The sequence below is a fragment of the Trachemys scripta genome, chromosome 1, assembly GCF_013100865.1.
Source record: "Trachemys scripta elegans isolate TJP31775 chromosome 1, CAS_Tse_1.0, whole genome shotgun sequence".
Taxonomy (NCBI): domain Eukaryota; kingdom Metazoa; phylum Chordata; order Testudines; family Emydidae; genus Trachemys; species Trachemys scripta.
In genome coordinates, this window is record NC_048298.1 from 250,759,092 (window position 1) to 250,774,507 (window position 15,416).

General features: G+C 40.6%; 1 protein-coding gene across 10 annotated transcripts in view; it reads right to left on the reverse strand.

Moving 5' to 3' along the window:
* Nucleotides 1-9,303: 9,303 nt before the first annotated feature.
* MBNL2 (muscleblind like splicing regulator 2) overlaps nt 9,304-15,416 on the reverse strand; it is a 146,134-nt gene continuing 140,021 nt past the window's right edge. For all 10 annotated transcript variants that reach the window (XM_034758244.1, XM_034758245.1, XM_034758242.1 and 7 more), the window contains one exon: nt 9,304-12,170. In XM_034758244.1, the coding sequence (XP_034614135.1) occupies nt 12,043-12,170 (128 nt within the window). In that variant the 3' untranslated portion in view covers nt 9,304-12,042. The remainder of the gene's footprint in view (nt 12,171-15,416) is intronic.

A 15,416-nucleotide genomic window follows, 5' to 3' on the forward strand; every position in this document is an offset into this window, starting at 1 on the left:
CATTTCTCATTGCTAAATTCTCTACATAGTGCGCTCATAATGATTAAAATGTTGTGAAAGTGGATATTAAAAGTTATGTTTGCATTAATGAAAATATTGCCTTCTAAGAGAGGGACAGACATTTTCCACTTGAGTGTGTTTCTATATCCATTAAGTTTGGAGAGGCAGGTGGGCAGGCAGTACTTAGGCTGACCCTTCTGGTTTTTGTCAATGACACATTCTGCAGAACAGCAAGGCTCTGAGAAATTTTCAGCTTAAGTGTATTTTGCAGGTTCAGAACTGCAGGCCCAAACACATTATCACAGCTGCAAAATATGTTAAAATTGGTCACACAATGTTCTTGCATGGAAGTGCTGTGGAATTCAAGGGACATGACTAATGTATACTTTAAATAACTTCAGAATACATTGTTCTAGATCATTAGGAGGTCTTGAATTTTCTTTCTTTTTTTCTGAAATCTCATAAAGAGTCTCTGCTGTTTGACAGCAGCTATGATTGTGAACAATGAAAAAGATCAAGCATTAAAACATTTGAATTCATGGAAATCCTTTTTTAAAAAATAGGCCTTTTGTACTAACTGGCTTAGAACCTACATATGACCTACAGCAGAAAATGCCTTCACCATTAGAGTATAGTGAACCTCTAAAAGCCAGCTTCTGTGTTCCAGACCCCTTTAGTGCACCCCTGTAACCTTTCCCCCATAGCCTGAGCTGTATCTCCTTCCTTGCTCCTCTCTCTCTCTCTCTGTCTTACACCCCCTAAACTCCATCACAGTTTCTGCCAATCACCATAATACATCCCTTTGAGCAGGCCAAGAGCTGCATGTTCCCCATCTCTCTGCAGCGACTGGCTCTGGACACTATGCCAGTTCTTAACTTGCCCCCCCCCTCCCCAGCCTCAGCTTCCTTGGTTTCTGCCATGGGGATTGGCTGGGCCAGTTGGGAAAAGAGTATCTCCCCAGTTTTGCCTCCTAGAGACCAAAACCTCTCTTTTGGACTCCTCCTGTTGTTCCCAATTCCCCAAGGAAACCTCTAGTGGAACCAATTTGTTTAGTAAATTGGTTAGTTGTGAGATTGCATCCATCTAGGAATAAGCTACTATCACTTCAGAAGGTTTAGACATCAGAGGCCACCCTCAACCCAAACCTGCTGTCCCAAGGAGGTAAATATAGCTCTGGATGAGAAACAGCTGGCTCATACTCAATCTAAATAGGACAGAGGTGATGGTGAAGGGAAGAGATAAGCAACAGGAGGAACTAGCAGGAAACATTACCTCATCCTGTACTGAGGGTGTCTCCCCACCATCTGACTTGGTGGTCTGCAATTTCAGGGTCCTGAAAAAAATCTCCTTCCTAATTTGTGGATGACCAGATAAAAGCAGTGGTTCCATCTTTGACTGGTCCCAAGACTATGTCCATTCCTTTCACCTTAGATACAATAATCTATGCTTTTATCACCTCAAAGCTTGATTACTGCAAATCATTCTACCCAGGCCAGTCAAAAACAACAACTGGTTCAACATACAGTAACCTGACCACTAAGTGAAGCAAACTGAGAACACACAACACCATGGCTCTACAATGTACGCTAGCTGCTGGTCCAATCCTAGAGAAAGGTCACGATCCTGGTTGCGCTCAAAGATTGCCAGCCTCTGTCTTTCTCTGCAGCAGTTCTGTTCCATGTGAATATTATGACTGATGGACTCAAGGTTCAACCTTAAGAGAGCCAGTGTCAGAGTATTCTTGGTTGAGGTCTCCCATATATCAAACATGTTCCATCACTGATCAGGCAGAGCCCAAATTCTGCAAACATCAAATCACAGTATAAAGCCTGTTTTTTTTCTTTGCCCACTCCCCTACCAGTCATATTCCAAACTGGCTCCAACACTGTACTCCTGGAGCAACAATCTAGTCCCAACTACCTATAAGGAAGCCTCTTAAAATAGGGAGGAAGGAAGGAAGGAAGAACTGGCTGCTTCTCTTGAAGGATTTGTGATACATGCAATACTAACAATAATGAAAAAGTAAAGTAAATTTCCTTCATCGCAACATTTTCAAATTTCAAGAATTCAGTTGAATGTAAAATGATCTTTGATTTTACACATTTTGGCTTCCCAATATTTGATACGAAGGGTCACGTTCTGGGAAGGGTAGAAAGAGTGCTGTGTTAAGAAGAAACAGCTCTTGCTTTGTACAAAGAGGTGCTGCTGAAGAGCTCTGACAGAGTCCTTTATTTAAACAGGCATAATTATATTCCACAGGAAACTTGGATTTGAAAGCAGTTCCACTGATAATTACTCTGAAAAAGAAACACATCTGCTGTCTTCACCACAGCTTGTAGGCAGGTCTCAAAATTTTTGTTCTTGGACCTATCTCAGATCCCTGGAGGATTGTTCATATTTTAGTACAAAACACAATGTGGTGGCTTTTGTTTTGTGCCTCTCATACAGAAAATAGTTCTTCTCACCATAGGAAACAGACTAGTCACACGGGGGTAAAGATAAGATACAGAGGGTGGGAGGAAACCTGGAAGAGAATCAATATGTCATTCTTTTAGGTTTCACCACTAGCGCCTGCTTAATGGTTCCTGGTCCACTCTGCAACCTTCTCTCTTCAGCTTTCCCATGATCCACAAGAGATGTAACTGAACAATTTGTTGTGAATAATATTCACTGTGATAGTTGTCAACTTTTTCACTAAATAATTATATGCAGATATTTGTTTCCATTATTTGACCACCATGAATCTTTAGGCAGTCTGAGACAGACTTTCACCTGGTATATTCCCCTTGTCCAGGATCACAAAATACTGCCCACAGCAGCCTGTCCAGCAGCTGCTCGAACTTGTTGCCTTTTCTAGGAACACATGAACCCCCATAAGTGAGCTAGATTGAAGTAACATTTTATTTAAAATGCCCATACCATATTCCCACCCTACCCCACCCCACCATTCGTGTGCAATTGCGTATGAGCAATGCAAGGTAATATTTCTAACTAATCTATACGGAAATGCTGAAAGGTGCTATATTTTTTGTTGTGAAACTGCAGATAGTCTGGATAGCCTTACAGGTAGTGATCCTTCAGATACGACAGTATAAGCCTATAAGAAGATTCCTGCAAGAATGGCATGGCGCGTAGTGTGGAACTGATGAATCCCTTAACAGGGCCGGCTCCAGGCACCAGCTTAGCAAGCAGGTGCTTGGGGTGGCCAAGGGGAAGGGGTGGCACCTCGGACTCTTCGGCAGCAGGTCCCTCATTCCCCTCTCGGAGGGAAGGACCTGCCATCGAATTGCTGCTGAAGAAGAAAGCGGTGCGTCTGAGCTGCCGCCGATTGCGATTGCGGTTTTTTTTTTTTCCTGCTGTTTGGGGCGGCAAAAACCCTGGAGCCGGCCCTGTCCCTTAAATACTGCCAGCAAAGTTATGGCTGGGAATATGAGGGCCTGAAAGAGTATTTGAAGGTTGCTTAAAATGGGATCAGATGGTGTTTCTTACAGGTTGAGAGGATGATTTTTCTTCTTCTGTTTTTCCAATTAATAAAGGATTTATTTTAATCTGAAAGGGATGCAGTTTTAGTTACTTCAGAATAGTTTGCTTGCAAATTACGTCCTTTATGCGGTGAGTGGAGTGTGTTTGCACAAGTACAAACAGTATAGGACTAAGGGACAGGCACACTTTAAATAACACCAGTGATGGTGAAAGGGTTGAAATATGCTCCTGGAGCATAAAAGCAATAAAACTGCACCATCCAATGAAAACATTACAAAAATTAAAAAAAAAGCTGATAATCAGGATGGGTTTTTCATAGCACACGTCCCCAGAAGAACACAGCAACTGAAAGTTGAACTAAGTAGGATGTGAATAGTATTCGTCTGATCCAACTTCCGTTGAAGCCACTAGAACGATGCCCACTGGCTTCCATGGGAGTTGGACTGGGCCCTTGTAGAAAGAGGGAAGCACAGAATGGAAGGTTATTACTTTTCTAGCAAAATCTGTGTGGATGCAGTTATATTGGTATAAAGTGTGCCAGTATAGCTTACTCCCATGGGCCGTGGATGTAATAGTCCAGGGGAGGCTAAGCCTCCCTTAAGCCAAGCCCTCGCCCTACCTACGCTGCACCCTCCTCCAAGCCAGCAGCACCTCGGCTCCCACCGGAGGCCAGCAGGTGGTTGGGTCCGGCGGGCGGCCAGGAGCTGTTGGGCCAGGGCTCCTCCAGTTGTGTGGGAGCTCAGGGCTGGGGGGAAAATGAGGGGGGCTCAGGGCTCCGGCAGGCAGTGGGTGTGGGCTCCGGCAGAAGGGTCAGGGCCGGGTGGCTAGCCTCCCTGAAGGGGGGGCTCACACATCGCCCATGCTTACTCCCATGGAATAGGGAATAAGCTATACTTGTATAACTGCATCAACACTAGGGGTCCTGTTGACCAACTATATTGGTAAAAAAATCATGGCACTAACAGACATAGTTCTAACAGTACAAAAACTATGTGAAGACCAGGCCTGAGAGACCCCAAGGTGGTGCTATCTGACAAAGACTTACCGTACTGATATCCCCTCTTCACCTATGCATTTCCCATCTGTGTCAGAATGAGAGATAATATCCCAAAGAAAACAAACCTTATAAAAATGTCAGTGTTGCCAACTTTCATATTTTATCATGAGTGTCATGATATACGGTATTTTTCTTAAGCCCCACCTCTTGGAGTCATATGAATGCATGGGGATCTCCATTTTGTAAGTATGTTTTTGGGCCCTCATGGGTGGGGAGAAAAGCTTTAAAAATGTGAGCTGAGTATTCTAAACATTCAAAAACCAGATGTTAAATAAATAGAACTCAACATTTATGATTTTTAAAAAAATCACGAGGTTTTAAAGCCAATCTGATGATTTTGGGGTGTTAACTCAGGATTTTTGAATGTTTGGGGTTGGCAATATTGTAAAATTCATCATAATTTCTGGCTTTATTGCTGGTTACTTGTGGCTGACAGTGCTAGAAATCAAAACAATTTCTTCATGAGAAAAAACATCTGCATTTGCCTCAAGCTGAAAAGTGGTATCTATTAGTTCTGAATAGCACTGCTAGCTGCTAACTCCAGGCTCACTGACTCTAATGTCTAACACCTATTGAAAAGTCCATTTGCTCTCAGATGAGTAACTGTTTTCATACAAAGGAGAAGAAAACACCTCTGCTTCCCTGCCACACCCTTCCATGAAATATAAGCAAATGTATTGCTAATGAAAGTACAGAACTAGCTTTGGCTTGGCTCAAGTTCAGTGCATCCCCCCACCTAGGTCCTCAAATGTATGTGAATCCTGACCTATCTATATCACCCTTGCATCACAAGGGTATCTGGTGACCTTGTGCTATTTTGATCCTGTGACTCTATTATCATTCAGGCTAAACTGTACTGGTTTGTGATGTGGACTAAGACTAGGAAAAGCCTCACTAAATTTATTCCCACCTGAAACTAGGATTTGAACTCAGCTCTTCAGAGGTGAAAGGCCACTGTAACCCACTATGTTCATTTTTATAAAACAATGTATTCACTAGTATCTACATAATTCTTCAAGCACCTTTGGTGAAAATATCACAACTACTCAACATGGCACAGACAGTCCTTTCTTGCTTTTAACCTTTCCTTTCTCAGTTTCATGCCACTCATCTTCCTTTCACATTTCAAAACATTTTTATTTCTCTTTTCTTTGACGTAGGAAACATTTTCTTATAACATTTCAAATTAATGTTAGTATCCATTGAAAGATAACACAGCTATGAATTCAATGTTAATCTTTATCAGCCCCACCATTCTGTTTACCAGAAATTTTAATCACTTTGATAGTGTATTCCAGAATGTACCTTCTAACAAAAGCAATACAAATAGTGTTGAACCATTAAAAAAAAGTTACAGCCAAAAATGTAATCTTAACATGGCATTGGAAAATGGACCCAGAAAAGAGGCTTTTCAAAGGAAACAAGGAGAATACTATGCAAATAATCTGATACCAAAAAGATGGAGGCATTTTTAAAAATCCGTTGAGTTTAAACAAGGAAATATCTTCAGCAGAAGACTCATTCAACCCTCTGCACACTTCAGTGGTTATAAACAACACTGGGTTACCTTTTGCCTTGGGTGAAACTTGGTGGAAATATCTAATAATTATGACTCCTCATCTCTTTAAAGTGCTTTGTTTCATTTTTGAAACCCCACAATTACCTGAGGTAAGGTAGGTTTACTAGTCAAAACACAGAAGTTGGCTATAGAGTTAAGCTCAGCACAAGAGAGGAAGTTCAGAAGGCATGGGAGCGAGAACTTCTTCTTAACTGACATGAAAATAAGGCGCCAAGTATCAGGAGGTAGCCGTGTTAGTCTGTATCCACAAAAACAATGAGGAATCCGGTGGCACCTTGAAGACTAACAGATTTATTTGGACCTAAGCTTTCGTGGGTTAAAAACCTCACCTTTTCAGCTGCATGGAGTGAAAATTACAGATACAGGCATAAATATTGAAATATGAAAATATGAAATATGAAAATAAGTTTTTTTAAAAATTAAAATCAACACCAACATTTCCTGAGCCTTCTTGGCAGCAGTCAGCTGTCCAAATACTTACAGCAGGATGGGGTCTCGTGTGAAAGTGTAAATAGAACCAGGTGAAGCTGAGACGTTTTAGTAATTCAATTAATCAATTCTGAAATCATCTTCATGCCTTTCTCTTTACTATGTCCCTAGCAGGCCTCTGCCCTTCCATTCCTCCCCTTACCCAAACATACTCTTCCTTGACAAGCATTGAGCTTGAAACACCTGCCATTGGACAGGCTCGCCTGGTGTTTTTCCAGAATCACTGAGACATCGGGTTCCTCTCTAACTAGCTGTCATTGGTGATGGTACAAACTCTCCTTGCCCTGCGGGGTTTTATTTCTTCTGATAGCCATTTAACAAGTGAATGCAGTGTTCACAAAAGGTGTAAAATTGACAACCCTAGAGAACAAAGTTTTATTTGCAATGGAACTGGCACTGCATTTGCTGCGTGCGCTTCCTCACGCTGCCTGGCCAGCACTCCTCATTCATCCTGACCAAGAGTGACCATTCTAGGGAGTCAGAAGCCTTCATGCCAATCCTTGGATTCTGACAAAAGGAGTGACAGCCCTTTATTTATTTCTGCTCTTTTTGAATGAAGAATAAGCCTGTCCCTAAGCAAGTTTGTTTCTCTCTACACTGAATGCAATGGGTTCTGCCCTGCTACTGAAGATTCATATGTCAGCATGGTCTTGTAAACAGATCATGGGACTGTGAACCAGGAATTTTAATCCCTGCTCTATCATTCGCTTGCTGTGTAATCTCAGGCCTTGGGCAAATAATCTCTATGAGACTCTGCTTCCCCCTTTGGGAAAATGCAGATACACTCATGTTTACTCACTTTTATAAATGGCTGAGAGATCTATGTAGGAAAAAGGCCACATCATGTATAACTATAATTTTTTCAATACATCTGTGAGCTACATTGCACAGATGACAATTGTGTCATTGTACACAACAGTGTGTATACTGACAGAAGTGGCATAAAGTAATTGTTCTGGTAGAGGTAAACCCCTGGAAGGCCCTCAAGCCCAGATCCACAAAGGGACTTAGGTGGTGCAATGCTCGCCTTTTAGGCACCTAGAAAATCACTGCAACAATGTAGTCCACAAAGCCTGAGCTAGGCCCCTCAGCTCCTGTACATGGGGAATGGGGAAAGACAGGCACCTCAGAACACAATCCACAAAGCCAGCATACTAGGCGGGGAGCTGTCTAAGCTAGCCAATGGGCTATGTGAAAAAAAGGGTGTGTCCTAAAATATGTCCCTCTCGGAGATAGGCACCTAAGTCCAGGTGACAGGGAGGTGCTATCTCTACTGGTGATCCACAGACAGGAACCCTTCTCCTGGAGTCAGGTAACTTAGATGGCTAAGTTGTTTCTGGTGAAAATGAGCTAAACAAACACCTAACTCTGCCCAAAGCAGCAGGGGAGTGGGTGTTGGGAAGGACCTCCTTTATAATACTTAGCTCAGTGGCTGGGGTGAGGAGGAGGTCCCTTATAGCCTTTAACCCAGTGGATAGGGTACTCACCTGGGATGTGGGTAGGGTGACCAGATGTCCCAATTTTATAGGGACAGTCCTGATATTTGGGGCATTTTCTTAGATAGGTGCCTATTACCCCCCACCCCCATCCTGATTTTTCACACTTGCCATCTGGTCACCCTAGATGTGGGTGACCCCCTCTGCCTGACAAGATGGGATTTGCACAGGAATCTACCACCTCTCAGCTGAGTGCTCTAACCACTGGGCTGTGGAATATTCCGATGTGGAGCGCCTGCTGTCGTTCCTGTTGAAGTTGTTCCACTTCAATTAAATAATTAAATATTAATTAGGCCAGTGAGAGAATGAGACATAATCTATAGCCGAGTGGTTACAACCACCATCTGAGAGGCAGCAGACCCCTCTTCAAATCCCTTCTCCTCATCAGGTGGAGGAAGGACTTGATCCAGGGTCTCCCACAAGCCAGGTTAGTACCTTAAGCTCTGGGCTAAAGGTTATAAACCCCCCAGCTGTTTTGTGTGTGGAGTTGGGTGGCTGAGCACACCTGTTGGATTGGGTCCCTTGGCAAGACTGGCAAGATAAGATAAGATAGTCTATCTTCCCCTGGTTTGTGAATTGCTTTGGGGCTTAGAGGGAGACAGCAGTGTGCATGCCCAGAGGCAGAAATAGAACACCTAAACAACTTCTAATGCAAAACCTTAGGAGTGCATTTTTGAACCTACACGGTTATGTGGCAGTCGAGCCAGATGGGGTTTTCTGGAATGCAGTCATGCCTAAAATGTGACTTAGGTGCCTAAGTCTGGGGGTTAGGTGCTCAAATACCTTTGTGGATCCAAGCCTCAGTGCAGTGGAACTGATGGGTAGGGAACCCACACCTGGCAGAGAGAAGCATTCTCAGGATTGGGGCAAGGCTAGTAGATCTGCAACTACATACATACACTATGCAAATTCCCTCCTAGAGATGATGTGGACAGCAGTTGTGGATGCTGCTGTAATAGCTCCGGCTGACTAGGGGGAAGGAGGAAAAAAGGAGAATTCCACCCCCTGCAAGTCATGTTTGCTCATCCTGAGCCAGATCATTTCATTTTAGGATATTTCATCTCTGTTACTTGCCACCATCAAAAAATGGTTTTAAAAAATACCGTGCTCATCTTCTTTTGAGTTTTGGCTCTCTCTACTTGTTGCACTAGTTGCTCTTCTCAGTGTTACAACAATGAAAGAATGCTGTGCTGCTGCAATCATTTTAAAATGCTTCTTTTTATTTGAGCGGTTGCACATTGGGTGAATGAATTTAATGTTACAACAAAAATATAATGGATATTTAACAGATTGCTAATGGTTACAGTGAAAGGCATGGAAGAAGGGATTTCTTTAACTGTTATTGAAATATTCAGTATAAGTGCAGTCAATTACATTTTGTATGAAAGAGGCAAATGATAAGGTATTTTGGTGAAGTGCTGTTTCATTTATAGAAAATAAATACTGAGACATCTCAAGTAACTTGAAATCACGTCTCAGCTATAGTATTTACTATCTCAATGTTGGCCCATCTCATGGTTCTTTCTGGGGAGTTTATTTATTTATTTTAATTAAATAAAGCATTTAATGTTTACTCATCATCATTATAGTTTCTTTTTAAAATATATAAAAAGTTTTGGCAAATAATATTTTATACAGAAAAATAGTTTTAGATCTTCCCAAATTTGTAATTGTTCTAAAAATTATTTGTGAATAAATAAAATGCAGAATCTGTTGAACATTTATTTGCACATCTGTGTAATTGCCTCCTTATGTTAGCACAGATCTGTTCTTGGAATATCACAAAGTTATAAAGTTGGAAAGTGGATCTCGTATTAAAAATACATTTTCTCTTTTGTTTTGTAGGTTTGTCTGAATGCAAGACCTGATGTATCTGAAGCTTTGTCACGAATGGGCAAAAAATAGTAGTACTGAAGTAATTGTAAAAAACTATAGAATAATTATCATGAAACATAAAAAGTTTGCACAAAACAATGTTTTAAACAGTCCTCTACATAAAATATTGAAACAATCTGGATAATTTACCATTTAGTCTTGTACAATAAGCTACCAAAATGTCTAAATGAACTATTATTAAAAACAAATAAAAACAACTTTGACAGATATAGGCAAGTTGCAATGTCAACTACCTAGTTATAATGACTGAGAAAGTCTACAAATATTAGTGTTTCAATAGTACATAATGGTGATACCTTAACTGCTAAAGTAACAGGAGTTAAGATACATTTTTTTCCACATAATAAAACAAATGCAACATTACAACCACTATGTTAATTTTACAATCAGATTGTGATTTTTTTTCTCTCTTTCGGGTGATCAGATCTACAGCTTTAATATAAATAGATAGCAATTAGACATTTGACAAACAAAATTTAGAACGGAAAATAATTTCCTAGACAACTAATCGTCCCGTTAGTGCCTCTAGTGCCTTTCAGAAAAGGCAGTGCTGCCAAAGTTTAAAATAGTTTACAATCAATCTGAAAAGGTTAAGTTAAAATACTGCAATCACAAACTATGTCCACATAGAAAACTGATGTTGCCAACAATTATACATAATATTCACTTATAACAGCTGTTTTCATTTTTAAACAATAATTTAAAAACTACGTATTTGTGACGTGTGCAACGTACAAAATGTAAAATATGAAATATTTGGTACAGTAGTGCTGGAAACAAATCTTAAACCAAACCTAAATGAAATTTTAATTGTACATATGTAATTACCTTGTAAATCAACAATGTATTTAAAAAAGTAAACATTAAAATCTGTTTCATCCATATATATGTATGTATGTATATATATAATATGTATATAGTTGTATTAAAGATATCTTCATATTTCTGTGACATAAAATATGTTTTTAAAGAAAAAAGTTAAAATAACTAGTTTTTTCCCCCCTCCATGCTGTAATCCGGTTACAACCCTTTAATCCAATTTTAAAAAATGCAAGAACTGTAATGATTTATTAAACTGAAACTCTCCCTACATTTTTAATGTTTAGTTAATAATCTAGATTAAAGTCACTTATCAGGTTTTCAGTGACTGAACTCAATTTTAGTTAAATTAGGATACCTTACAAATCTCCTCATCTACAGCCTTTTTGTTGTTGTTGCTCTTGATAGACAGCAACTTGGTTCTTTTAGGTAACCTGACTGAGAGTTTAAAAGATTAGTCACTTATTGTGGATTAGATTGTTGGCATCAGCCTCACTTCCTTCAAGTCTGATGTGGCAAAATTTAGGCACTTCTGCAAAGTCTCTTTTAAAAACGTTATAAATATACTCGTAAAATAATATTTTCAAGACTCTGTTGTTTGGGGGTATGAAGTTCATACCGTGCAAAGTTTTAATTTTTTTCTGCTGTCCCATGATTCAATGCAGCTTCTCTATACAAGTCAAATATCAGCTTATGTATATCTAAAGAATTTGTGCTTTACGTTGGATTTACTATTTAAAATTTTAGATTTACAGGGTGATGACCAGGGTACTGGGTTTTGTTTCACTTCCTTTCTTTGTATTGGAGTCAGGTGACTAAGGTAGTAAACATAGGACTTCTGGTTTTTCTGCTCGGTTACAATAACAATAATTAGGGTTAAAAATCAAACCTGCAACTAGGATATATTTTAGCCAATGTAAATTAATTATTGCTAAACTTGAAAGATTCATAAAATTGTGAATCTTATAATACTAAATTAATGGGGCCATCTGCATTAGCCATAGTTATGGAGATAATAAATATTCCTATGAAGTAAACTGTGTTTATAAAATCTTTAAAAGTAAAATGTTACCCTTTATGTCTTGAAACATCACAGCTGGTATCAGGTAGTTAACTATTTCAGGTTGGAATATATTAAGCATACCATATGTAATATTCATATATAATACAGCAGCACTAGCTTTTTAGAATTTCTGATCTGTCCATAAGAACAAAATCTTTACTTAGCATGCAGGTTGTGGCAATTCTAGAGAGGAGGAGACAGGATAGTATGTACAATAACAATGTTTTGCCATTCTCAATGAGGTCTCTTGACATTCCACTCCATTCCTGCTGATTATTTCAGGATTATCTGTAAAGAAATAAAAATATTATTGGACTTTTTGATGATTTTATCCATTTAAAAGACGGCCACTACACTACAATTTAGGCTTTGGTCTATTTAAAATTAAGACACAGATTTCACAAGGTTTTCACCATCGACCTATGTTGGGTTTAGGCTTCTGCATTTCACAAACTTGTCCTTTCCCTCTCAATTACAGACCCTCAAGAGGATGCAATCAGACAAAGGGGATATTACACTTGAAAATATAAGATATATTTCCCCTATTTTTCCAATAAAAAAGCAAAAAAGAAAAATGTCAAAGTGAAAAGTGAAAGTGCAGTTATTGGGCCAATCCTTAGAAGTGCTGAGTGCCCTAAATACTCCTTTAAATCTATGGGAGTTGAGGCTACTCTGCACCTCACAGGAGGAACTCAGGACCTCAGAGGATAGGAATAATTATTTGCTACAATTTTAAGGTTCAAATCCTTCTCCCATTAAAGTCAATGATGGGAATGGGGCGCTTTCCATTGACTTCCACAGGAGCAGAATTGAGCCATGAAATTTGTTGGGCTGGATGCCTCAAACAAGATAAGACACATAGCAACATTTTTCTAATTCTTACATTTTTTGGCAGGTCAATGAAGTGAAGCACCTTTCCCATGTAATGACTAATCCTGCTAGTGTGACATTTCAGTATACTAGAGCCCAAGAGTGCTGGAACCTGTTCTCTACCGGTCAATCATTTTATTTCCCATAAAGCAAAGGTTAACAGTATTATTTTATACCCTGTACAATATATTTCAAACGCCCCTACTGTACAGTATTGGAAAACAAACCATCACCCAAATAGGCTAGCTAGGCTAGCTACAATGCCCTTTCCTACCGGGTGTAACATCACCACCTGGGGGACATGCTGCAGTATCTCACTATCACCACGCCTCTACTTCAGAGCTAAAAGTGAAAGGCTGGTAAGCACAGGATATGTGCTGAAATGCCCCTTTTTTCCCTGTTCATTTGGGTACTCAACACATTTTCAAGCCATATTTGTAGGTCGTATATAACACAGCATTAAATAATACTCTGCCCATTTACGAATTGAAAGCTTGTGCCATTTTTTACTGTGGTATTTATCTAAAAAAATAAGATGCTTTGAAAATAACCCCAGCAACATACTACCTCTGACATACAGATCACCAAAAAGAAACACACTAGCCCATCATGGACAGCCCTTTATTTCAGCCACATACATGATTACTGATGAGGAGTGCTCCAAGAGCTGCTGGAGCACATCTATGTCTCTACCAGTTTGCTGCTGTAGGTACAGTATGCAATCAAGATGGTTCAACTATTACAACCATCGTCCTGTGGGTACCCCAGAAACCTCAGCTCACATGTGTGGGACAATGAACACCAGGGTGTTCCATTTCTCAAAGAAGATGACTGTTAATAATACACTGTATTTTCAGGAGTGACATCAGTGTTGTCACGTATCTGCAAGTTGCACTGTTTTCCAGGTAGGAACTCTGGAAGTGTTATGGTCTGGAGGTGGATCAGATACTTAGAATTCTGAATTGTTGCTTTTCAAGGTACCTAGTCTGGTCATTCTGTTCAAACCATCTGTTCTAGAAGGCTGGAATAGCAGCTCCTACTAATGTTACTGAATGATCTACTTCAAGCCTGGATTGTAAAAAAAAATAAATAAAAATCAGTGCTACTCTGAGAGGAAAGGAATGCTCTGTATGACTGGAATCTGCCTGCACCTATGAGCTTTGAACTTATTGGCATGCCAACTTTTGTATCTTTATTATCATTTATATTTATATTTATTATCATTTATATTTTGGTAGACTCTAGAAGCTTCAGCCACAAACATACATCCGCCACCCCAAAGGACTTAAAATCTAAAAAAGACAAGACACAATGGGTGGATGAAATAAACAAAATGAGTTGGGGAGGGCATAGGGGAGGATGAAGGAACAAAGATCTGATGATTATTAAACATCTGAATTGTGGTAGTGCCCAGAGACAAGCCAGGGTTGGGGCCCCATTGTGCTAGACACTGCACAGAGTAACTGACAGTCTCTGCCATGGTGGATGTTTTAACATGGATTAACTGTTTGAACAATTTGTAGCCAGTAGTAGCATTAATCGCAATTTCCCACCTGCTTCTCCATTCTCAGATGGCAGTTTTCTGTATACATCACGGTTTTAAGGAGGATCCTGAAGGAGAATAAGGGGATGCCTTTACGAATTTTGACAGGGAGTCTTTCCCCACCCAAGTGGCAGCATGGGGAAAAGGATGAAGGTATTTGTAGGAGATGTGCACATGCATGGCCCTGCCGACCCTATGCCAGTTCTTCAGTTCCTTTTTGCCGGCAACTCCGATGGAGGGGCAGGAGGGCGGGAAATGGAATCGACATGAGCAACACATCTCAAAGAACAACGGTTATGAAAGGTCGGTAACCATTTTTCTTCGAGTGCTTGCTCATGTCGATTCCATTCTAGGTGACTCACAAGCAGTATCCTCGGAGGTGGGCTTGGAGTTCACAGCCTAGTGGGTTGCAGTACTGCTCTACCGAAGCCAGCATCAACCCGAGCCTGCTGGGTAAGTGCGTAATGGGATGTGAACGTGTGGATGGACAACCAGGTAGCCACCCGACAGATGTCCTGAATAGGCACTTGGACTAGGAAAGCTGCCGAAGAGGCTTGCGCCCTGGTTGAGTGGGCAGTTACGATTGCCGGAGGTGGCACCTTTGCCTGATCATAACAGCAGCGAATGCAGGCAGTGATCCAAGACGACATTCTTTGAGCGGACACTGGATGACTTTTCATTCTGTTGGCCACAGCAGCAAACAATTGCATTGACTTGCGGAATGGCTTAGTCCTTTCAATGAGTGGTGGCAAGAGGGTGGCCTTGCGTGCACAAGATCAGGTCTGCCCTAGCTTGAAACCGAGCCTCAGGGAGGAAGGCTCTGGCCAGAGTAGAGTCAAGGACAGCTCCAATGAACTCTATGCGTTGTACTAGAATTAAGGTCAATTTTTTTCTTGTTTATCAACAGCCCCAGATCGCGACAGATGGAACAAACCAGATCAAGATGCTGCTGCACCTGATCCCCGGACCAGCCCCTTATTAGCCAGTCATCAAGGTATGGATAAATTTGTACACCTTGGTGCCTCAGGTAAGTGGCCACTGGTGCTATGCACTTTGTAAACACTCTCGGGGCTGATGAGAGACCATAGGGCAGCACCATGAATTGAAAATGGCAGTGGCCC